The following is a 10,934-nucleotide window of genomic DNA, read 5'->3' as shown; positions in this document are numbered from 1 at the left end:
CATACCATGTCAAAAGACCTGTTAGATCATGTATTTGTTTTTGGAGTTATTTTAATTGTGATGTTGCTTGTTTTGAGTGTGCTTGAGGTTGAATTAAGGTTAGTATTTTTGAATTCTGTCTCTGTACTCTACATTTTGAGGGCTGGGAAATAGAAACAAAGCCATAAAATTTACCAAGTAGGTGTTGTATTTGACACGACGGTCAGATAAGGCATATTATGGATTTGATCTCTGACAGTGTTCTGAAATGCAAATTTTTTATAAGATTGAACTCCGTTAGGATTTGAATTTCAAAGCTTCTGCTCGGACGGCAAATTAAGTTTTATGTCATAAGTTTCATGAAATTGTCTCTATTGCATTTCATGAACTATTCCTCCATGCAGGCTAATACCTGAGATTCCTTTAGTCCTATTATGCTTGTTAGGTGCGTGAATAATTTGTATTGAGTAAGGATTTTTTAAATAGGAGGAAGTGTTCTGTATTTTGTAATTTGTTTTTTTCTTTTATTTGTTATTAGCATGATTGCCATTGGATTTTAATTTTAAAATTTAGTCTCGGGTAGTTGTATTTATATATTTATTTGGGGGATATTTTATTTTTTAGCATTTTTTGTTATCACGGAAGAAAGAATGGACATATGGAGAGATGTGTGCACAAAAACTTTTGTTACTCTCGCTCTTTGCCCAACTTGTGCCTTTAGCTTTGTTATGGTTTGAGAATGAGAATTAAGAAGTTGGGGGCCTTCAATGTACGGGGGAGAATTGATTCCCTTAATTATTGTCATTTAAACTGCAAATGGTCGGTGGGATTGAAACAAAGGGATGGTAGAAAGGATGAAAGGGTTAAAATTGGTTTCTTTCTTTTCCTCCTCTTTCATTCAAATTTGAAATAATCCCTCCACAATCTTTCCTTCCACCCAAACATCAAACATTCTGAAATTGATAAATCTAAAACAAAATAAATTGTGACCAAGTATATGGGGGTGCAACTTGGGTTGGGCTCGTGGGCTTGGGCAATTAATTTTATAATGTTGCACATGGGTTAAAAATTTTTAAGTCAAATTTAATTAGGATTGGGTTTTGATTGAGGTGCGACTCATGCTAGTAACCAAGTCAACCTAAATTCAACTTTTAATATTATTTTCATATATATTTTTAATTTTAAATACATTATATTATATATAATATTTAAACTATAATTACATTTTTTATTTTCAACTAACTTTGTTAAATCTTAACTTATTGTATGTTAATATTACCACTTGTGACATTCCGAATTTTCACAAACTTGGATATGTCAATATGGCTTGAAAGTTGACCCGATAACGAATCCGGAATGCGAAAGCAAAAATAAAACACAAAGTCTATGGGGATGTTCAATATCCCTAAGACACAAACATGGTTTCCTAGAAAAACCACGGAATCAAAAGAAAACAAATGTGGCAGTAAAAGGGTGGAAATGGACCAAGTATGCCCCTAAGGGCAAAATGGTCATTTCACATTAAAAAAAAAAACCAAAGTCTCGATAGACGTACATCATCCCTAAGACAGTTTATAAAATGTCTTTAAACTTTTTTTTGTTTTGTGTTTTTTTGTTTAAGAGTAATTAATCTAAAATTAATTCAAGATCATATTAAAGATTAACTATATGAGTAACTCGAATTAATTTGATTTCTTAACCTGAATTTAAAAGTAGAAGAATGGGTTGCGCTCGAATTGAGTAATTAGGGTTGAAGATAGGATTAAGGTTGAGATTGAGTTAACATTTCATATAGTGAGTTTACTAAGTTGAGCTCAACTTATACCTCAAATCCGCTTGGGTTACTGGCCTACTAGTATATATAGGGAAAAATAATAATAATAATAATAATAATAATAATAATAATAATTTTGATGGAATTTTATAATAGTGTTTGTTCAATCAAGTATGTAATTAAGTATCTAATTAAATTATGGATTAAATGTTTTCACACCCACTGAGGTTTCATTTTATTGCTCCTATATTAAATCTCAGCCAAAATTGCTACAACACTCCTACCAGATTTGGTTTAATTTGCTCTGAAACCCCCTCTTTTAAATTGATAAAATAAAATTCCTAAATTACCTTTCATTGGTTCAATTACATTGTTGCCCTTAATTTGTTAGACTTTTATACCCTGTTTCAACTAAAAAAATCGCTGCAGACCAATATCCCGGCGACACCACCACCGATTTCCACCAAAGACAACACAATCGTCACCACTGTCGTAGATGGAGATGGCGATGGAGATGACCAATCACCTACGCCTCATAAAACCATGGTTGTGCTTGAGAAGATTCATCTCCAATTGCATGCCTAAGCATACCAATAGTCACCATCGAAAGCCAAATAAAATAAACTGTTGCTGGATCTCCTGATGAATCATTGTCGTTGGCCGTTAAAACAAAAAAAACTCAACACTTCGAATAATCTTTCTTGCAGTTCACCACCGACACGCACCCCAACGCCAAATGCAAGACGCATTCGCGATTTTCCAACTCCTAATGTCGATGTCGATATCAAGGTTGGATTCGGGAATGCTTTGCTGCGACTCTACACTGGTTTATGTAGAAAGCCAAAAATACCTATCGTTTTCGTGAAGGAATCATAGTCGGTTCAGAAGATTCTTCCTATGGACGTGGCTAAGTTCCATGAGTTCAATGATATGCAGGAACCTCTTTGTTCTGATGTGCAGCCTGTCGATTTACGTCCATATAAGATTGCTTTGCATAGCTGGGTTAAGCCCTATTACTAGGAACTGTGGTTTTTGTTGGAAAACGTGCAAGTTTTTATAAACTTTTGAGGGATTTGCAATCATGGATCTTGATTCATCACATAGAGATAAGTTTTATACAAAAATAAATAAAAGATGATGTATCATTCAATAAACAGATTGAATACTTATATCAAAGGTCTGAGTAAACCTTTTAATCTTTCCTCTAAAGTGAATGTTCTCACTTATTGTAGATCGCTTTAGTAAGATCCTTTCTCCTTCTTCTTGATTATGATCTTTCCTTTAGGAATCACCAATATGTCTTGATGAATGACCTTGAAATCAAGGCTTGTGGTAGCCTCCTTTAGAAGAGAAACAAACCCTAAAATCTAGAGAGAGAAAGTGTATTCCTTTTTCTTGTTCTCAAAATCACCCTTAAAATATAAATGAACCCATATATATATAGGCAAAATAAAAATAAGAAAATGAAACATTAAATCATTCTCCATCTCTAATTCAACTTTCTCAATTCTAACAGGACTCTAATATCAACTTGGGCTATTGGTGAGAATCCTTTTGGGCTTACTATTTTATTGGCTCCTATAAATCAATAATTGGTCCGGTTCATTAAACCATGGACCCAATTCAATTAATTCATAAATTAATTTCTACTCCACTGAAAGAAATTAATTGCACTCCAATTAAATAGTAAATAACCTCAAAGTCAATGTTGCACTTTGACCCCTCTATGCATAATTATTTATCGGATAATTAAAGCCATCAATCGGACAACATAATTAATATAATTATTTTGTTACCTTTAATTGTTTCTGACTCGATCATAATAAAATATTTATTTGACAAAAATAATAATTTACTAAATAAATATATATAGAAAACATTTGTCTAAAACATACGAAGGCCTTCGAATTTAATTTGTGATCAACCATAATCAAAATAAAATAAATACAAAAAGCACTGATGCCAATATTGAGAATATAGACCTCTAACTATTAATTACATAACTACCCAAAGGGCCGATCTAAGGATCCCGAGGTTTTCGCCGAACAAATCAAAGTAATTATTAATTAATAAAAGAGTCTATACTTCTCTCATGCTTGAGAGTCAAAAGTCATGACTGTGATAGAGAGCAATTGCATACGACAGCTCTCGCAATATATCTTAATCTATCGTGGACTCAGTTCAAGTCTTAACAAATTAAATGTTTATCCATAATTACCGACTTTGAATCATTTATGATTACTAATTTATAATTTAGTATTAATTGTCATTACATACATATATAAATATATCTTGTAATCAAGTGGACACAATCAATTCCATAATGAATCGAAAAATAATACATTTCATTCACCATTTGTATAATGCTTTAATAATAATATTCAGATAATGAACCATGACTTTTACAATCCAAAATAAGAATTTGTTATGGTAGGGCACACATATCCCAACAGTTTTGGTAAGATTGAGTATAGCCAATCAAATCAATTAAGGGTAATGTTGTCCTTTTACGTTTTACCTCACATGTCAGCCTTGAGATTCAAATAAAGTCAAGAGTGAATAGTAAAATCACTTATTATATACTCTCATGAACCTTTAGCCCTTAAATTATTAGTATTATTAATTATTAATATTATGGAAAACTTCATTAAATTTCAATACTTAATTTTTAATTTTAAAAGAGAAATCATTTATTTCTTCGAAATAAAAAATTGAGGTTTGATTGTTTTGTAGAATAATAATATATATATATATATATATATATATATATATATTTTTTTTTTCTTCATGTAGACTAATAATTGGGTGAATGTAAATTGTGATGGCTCCTGAAAAGCGTTGGAATTTGCTTGGGACTTTTGGAAGCTCTTCTAACCTCTTCTTCCATTTTATCTTTCACGCTCACGCCGCCAAGTGAAGCCATAGACGCGTTCGTGATATCGGTATGTATTCAAAACTTTCTGTTACCAAACACCGTATATACACACACCAGATACATATGACGTTTGTATATAAACACATAAATCTTTTCAATCCAAGGAAAAGAGCTAATTCTGATTTCTCTCAAGATTATGCTTATGAATGAGATTGAAATTTCTGTCTATTTGTTTGTAGTACTCATTTGTATTTTATTTTATGTTTAGACTGATATTTAGGATTAGTTCAACAGATGTTTGACGAAATGCTTGAACGAACATGACCGAGAACCAATTTGGTTGCCATTAGGATAAGCTATATGTCTTGGTCAATGGGTCAAGTCTCAGTTTGAGAAGAGAGCAGGTGGGAGAACAAACATTTAAATGATTGAATAGTTATATGACAAATTAATAAGGATAGAACACTAGTCTAATAAGAAGATATTGTATGAGATGAATGGGCATTCTGCCTTGCGTGCCAGCCGATGGCTCTGACCCACTGGGCGTGCCAGAAATTTGTACACACAAATTTTGTGTCTGAAATTCTAGGAACGAAAATGTGAACAAATAACAGATTTATTAAATATCAGGAAAAAAAAAGGTACAATCCTCTACGCGATTCTATTACAATCAGAATCTCCCTCGGGAATTATAGACTTGGTAAAACCGATATTTCATGGGGTAAGAGATTCAGCAAATGTTTATGCAGTGACAAAACAATAATTTATAAGACAAATGTAAACAATAGCTTCTCTTCTTCTACTATCTAAAAGCAAAAGCAAAAGTTATGCCAAAAGAAAGAAGGGGGAAGGAAAAGGAAGGAAAGGAAAGAAAAGGCAAAAGGTAAAAGAACTCCCATTTAGAAGAATTTCTAGTCATTTATAAATGCACTATTATGCTTGCGTGGATATACCAGACTATGTACCTGCCTCTCTGAAACTCACCATGCAGCAAAGTTCACTGTTGGTGCAAGTATTTGCAATTTTCAGTTTGTTTCTTAAATTTTGCTTCTGCTTAAAGTCATGTGCTTCACTAAGATCTATAGTACCTTTATAGTAATTTATACAACTTGAAATCCTTTTGCATATGTTTATATATTTCTATAGGAGTTTATGCAAAGTATTGTGGGTGCCCCCTGAATCCTTTTTGGTGGCTTATATTATGTGTGTATACTTATGCTTTTGTATGGATATATTGGATTTTATGCAAGTGTTAGTTTAATTGTCAAAAGGGAACTAAAATTGATAATTTTGGGTTTAGGATGATGCAAATGATTGCATTATACATAATGTTAAAGAATTGTTTGAATTTGAACTTGCTTATTGAAATATAGACAGGATGGGTTGATTAAAAATAGAAAGCTTACGAACTTTTATGCAATTTTTTTCATGTTGATTATATGTAGTCTTATTAGTAGTTTTATTCAATAATGTTATGCAATTATTTTAAAATTTTCCCACAAAGGTTATTTATTATTTTCTCATGTATCATTGTATATTTCTTGCAACAAGCTACTTAACAAAAAGAAAAATTCTTCTAACAAGCTGGGCTCACACTGGGCCCTGTTTGAAAGAACCAACACCTGAGGAATAGAAAGAGAAAATCTTATTGAATTGGGTTTAAGGAAATGATGCATGTTTAATTTTTGGGGCTTTCTTAGGCGTGAGCTTCTATGCTTGGTCTGAGGTACAATATTGGATGTTGCAACTTAAACATCTCATTATGCGATACCTGTTAAATACTCTTAGTATTCAGAGTCACATGTACATATTAGCCAGCCTTTTCAATTTGTAAGATCTGTTAGATTCTTTCTCCATACGGTTTTTTCTAAGTGGGCCTGGGAAACTGTGATTAATATGCTGATCCAAAAGCATAATTTGAAAACTCCTTTTTTTCATTCAAATACTAAAGCATTGCATCCTTATCACAAATATAACGAGTTTTCTGTCGTCAAGTTGTGTATGAAGTTAAAACTTAAAAGCAGTAGTAATATGGCATATTTGGTTGACATTAATGAATTTGGGAAACTTTTTAACGTCGACGCTTGTCTGTTTATGGTGGTGGTTGTTTTCTGGGAATGTTTGGCGATGAGATACTACTTGTGTATTATATATTTAAACAGTACGACTTCCTAACCGAGATGGTACGCAAATCTTTTCTTCTAAGATCTTCAATTATTTCTTTGATTTCTTCAATGGAGTTCTCAATTTGCAGGACAATTGTCATTGCTAGCTCCTAGTGTTTCAATGGCATCATCTACAATAAAATCTGGTGCTTTGGTTACTTTACAAGAATTGAACTCCTCTTCTCCACATTTTAAGCAAGGGGCCTCACTTCGAGTTACTGGCAAGTGGGTAATCTCTATTGATATATGGTTTTTTAACTCTATTAATATAAGCTATTTTCAGGGGTCGTTTGATTGTGTAATGGTAAAAGTTCAAGCTACCAAGTGTGAGTATGTGGTGGAAAAAAAAAAAGTTTGAGTATGTGACTCAAATATGAGGCAATCACATCGCACAAATAATGTATAATGTGTCTACATTAGTCTTTATTGAGCCCACCTCTCCCAATACTCTTGTTAATGGAATCAATATTACCTTTGACTTATTGGGGGTTATTGCTTGGTAATGGTAACAGTTTAGTCTGTCAAACATGAAAATCTGGTTTTGAACTTAAGAGTAGCAACTTTGTGCATAATATCACCAAAAACTAGGCTTTTCTCCAGTCCATCCTCATACTGGGTTGCTTAGGTGGGAGTACAACCGCAAAGTGATCTTTTTATACATGTTTCTTTTTCTTGTAGTTGAATGTTTTGCCAAACATTCTTTAGCGACAAGTAAAAATTGGTAACTGAGCCATAATGCAAATTCCTTTGTCATGGGCTGCATTTCTTTCAATGAAAATATTTCCCTAAAACTTGTGTTTCAGTTTGGTTCAAAGAAACGTTTCTCTAAGCAGTAAACTATTGGCATAACTATTCTATCACTTCTGACTCGGTTCTATTAGAGAGGAAAAATCTAAAAAGAAAAAAAAATACAAGCTCCTAAAAACAGGTCTACAATTAGGTGTGAATTAATTGCTAAGAACAGTTCCACATTGATATGCTGATAATAAACATAAATATGACTAAAAGTCATTGCGTTGCTTCTGCACACCAAAATAGTTCTACATTTACTTTCATGCAAGTACTTGCATTTTTATTTGTATTATGCATAATAGAGTAACCAATTGAAGTGAAGGCAACAAAGGCACAAGGTTTTGTCAGATAGAACAATTTAATTGAAAATGCAGGAAAGTCTGCGACAGGGGAATGAAAGCATAGGTGAGGAATAATTTTATTTGCATAATTGAAGATGGTTTCTAAAACTACTCTAAAAAATCTATTAATCATTCTTAATAATTCTTGAATAATGTATATCATATGCCTCTCCTTTTATTTTTTCCTAGTTGATACTCACACACATCCCCTCAAGGAATTGTTTGCACCCAAGAGGATTCGAACCTTAGACCTGATCTTACCACTTGAGCCAACCCCTTGAGATTATATGCCTCTTTTCTCTGCACTTTCTCTATCAAATTGATCTTAACTTTTTTACAACTTACAACATTCCAGATTTCTGGATTTATAATCTCATAAAGTTGAATTAAGTCTAGGCATTCGTCACTAAATGTTAGCACCAATCTTGGCAAGAAACTCACACACCCACTTTGCCTCTACGAGGACTTAAACCCTTGTCCCTCCACTTTGGAAGGCAAGTACCACTAGGCTACAAAAACAAGGGAACACAAATAAGAAGAAAGGCAGCTAACTTCCAACTAATAGATTCTGACCAGTTTTGGAGAGGGAAGCCACCTGAAATGGTTGTGAGCATTTTCTTTTAACAGATTTATTAACAATCCTTGTTCACATAAGAAAATTTCATTATCATTCTGATTTATACGAGAGAATATTCAGTGGGGAAATGTCCTCCATTAATTGTTCTATGCTTATATCCTGAAGAGTAGATTTGATTATTCAATCGGATCTGGTATAAGTACTTTCATTGGGGGATGTGGAGCAAAGTGCTCCATGATCACCTACTCTACTTCGAGTAGAAAAGCCCATATCTCTTAAAGTTTTCTAATTGTTAGAGCTTCAAACTTTTTTACTTTAATCATAACTTATGAATTGCCTGACCATTGGCTTCTTGATCTCTCAATGTTCTTTCCCCGTTGGTGATCTCTGATAAATATTTCTAGAAGTTACGTCTTTTATACATTGTTATAGTGGACTAGTTTGAAATGATATTTGGATTATGGTGAACTGATACAATATTTATGGGACATCAATATCCCCAAAAAGAAAACACATCGAAGTGCATAAAAAAACAAAAGAGGTGTTACCCAGTGCTGGTCCCAGACTACATGGGAGGTTGGAATGGCAACACCGGAGACAGACGTGACCTTTGTAATATTACATAGAAAATGCATGAACAGCCCGTTGAAAACCTTAATTGTTGTTGTCCTCTTTTCAGGCTACAAGACTATTCCATAGAGACTGCAATTGCCGTAATTGTTGATGAAAGTGCCAATCTAAAAATTGACACCCAGCACTTAAGCCTCAACCTTCGAGTTGGATCTATCTACCAGTTCATCGGAGAACTCCTCATTCAACCTAACAATGAGGTAAGAAATGCAGCTTCCATTAAGGCCTTGCACCTCACATTCGTAAACACACCCTGCACACAAATTCAGCACAGTCGCATTTTGATGGAAAATGTAATGTGTACTGCATGGGCATGCTCATCTTTGTATTATGCCAATAGTGGTCTTCCTGTAAAATTATGGTTGGAACAAAGTTTGTCCTTGTTCATCATCCCTATTGTGACAAACAGCCTGGTCTGTGTATCAAAATGTTGATTGAGCCTCTAGGCATTTTTGTAACTTGTCGTAAAGGTTTCTCAACAAACAGAATACCATTTGCTAGATACTTCAGTGATCCAGGCACAAAATCATTCGGATCAATGGCTAGCTATGGTCCATAGATCTGCCTGAGTCAGGCACGAAGTACAAGTAAAAAGTTTGTCCTTCCTTGGTCATCATCCCTATTGTGACATACATCCTGGTCTGTGCATCAGAATGTTGATTTAGCCTCTAGGCATTTTTGTATCTTGTTGTAAAGGGATCACGGAAAACAAAGCACCATTTACTAGATACTTCAGTGATCCAGGCACAAAAACAGCCAGATCAATGGCTAGCTATGGTCCATAGATTAGCCTGTGTTGGGCACGAAGTACAACCAACATGAGTGCTATCTTTGCTGGAATAGTTAGTTCATAGCTGCTAATACGTGCTGCGTTTCATTGTATCCCTTAACGTCAACATGCATACAAATTTGTTTACTGCTTGTGTTTGTGTTCCATCGCATGGTTGACCATTAGTCTTACTCTTTTTTATTAATGGTGCTGTTTCAGACAATCTTGAAGGCACGGGTGGGAAGGAATGTAGATGGCATGGACCTTAACCTCTACCGCCAGTCCCTACGGCTACTGAGAGAGTTTCAAGCTGATCAAACAAGTAGTCAAGCACCTTAGCGCCATATATCTTATTGTCGAAGATACAACTGAGATTTCAGGAAATACTTTTACTTGAACTACAGGAAATGTGATGAGAAGGTGAACTGGCGTATTTATGAAATTGGAAAGCTGGCACTATAATCTCCTTCAAGATCCTCTTTATCAAAGTTGCTGAAATACTATTTTCTCCTGTTGATCAAGAGATCGAGTAAGGTTTTTTATACTTGCCACAAAAAAAGAAAAAAAAACAAGGAGTATGGTGTTTATTTGGCGGGAATGAATGCATTGGGAATTAAATTACTGAGCATTTTGTAGAATTTCTTTGATCAGTCGGCATTCTGTGTTCTCCTTCTTGTTTATCGTAATGTGGAGTTGGCATGTCTACTATGAGATTCCAGTGACGTTAGGCACCAAGCAAAAGATGCCAAATCAATGGGGAAAAATAATGTTCAGGACCCAAACAAAGAAAAAAATATTAGCGAGCCTTGTGACTTTTAGTTGGGGGATTTTATTTATTTATTTTCATTAACTATGCTTGTAGAGGAGTATGGTTGTTGCTAAAGTATGACTACTAATATCAACAGACCAGACATCTAGCGGTTCGAGTTTAGTGGAGGCATGTGTGTGTGTGTACCAATTAAAAAAAAATAAAAAAAATAAAAAAAATAAAAAAAAAACCCGAGAAAATAATCTATGCAGGACTTGCTTTTT

General features: G+C 33.9%; 1 protein-coding gene across 1 annotated transcript; it reads left to right on the top strand.

Moving 5' to 3' along the window:
* The first annotated feature begins 4,538 nt into the window (after window positions 1-4,538).
* LOC132293812 (CST complex subunit TEN1) lies at window positions 4,539-10,610 on the top strand. The gene is made up of 4 exons (XM_059791443.1): window positions 4,539-4,695; window positions 6,883-7,018; window positions 9,183-9,333; window positions 10,122-10,610. Exons 2-4 carry the CDS (start codon window positions 6,915-6,917, stop codon window positions 10,239-10,241), a joined length of 375 nt encoding a protein of 124 aa, XP_059647426.1. The 5' UTR covers window positions 4,539-4,695; window positions 6,883-6,914; the 3' UTR covers window positions 10,242-10,610.
* The last annotated feature ends 324 nt before the right edge of the window (window positions 10,611-10,934 follow it).

This window comes from Cornus florida, unplaced genomic scaffold (assembly GCF_030987335.1).
Source record: "Cornus florida cultivar Cherokee Brave unplaced genomic scaffold, ASM3098733v1 CherokeeBrave_3.0.0_Hap2_Chr01, whole genome shotgun sequence".
In the NCBI taxonomy this organism is placed as follows: domain Eukaryota; kingdom Viridiplantae; phylum Streptophyta; class Magnoliopsida; order Cornales; family Cornaceae; genus Cornus; species Cornus florida.
Note: the sequence above shows the minus strand (reverse complement) of the source record. Positions and strands in the feature narration are given on the sequence as shown.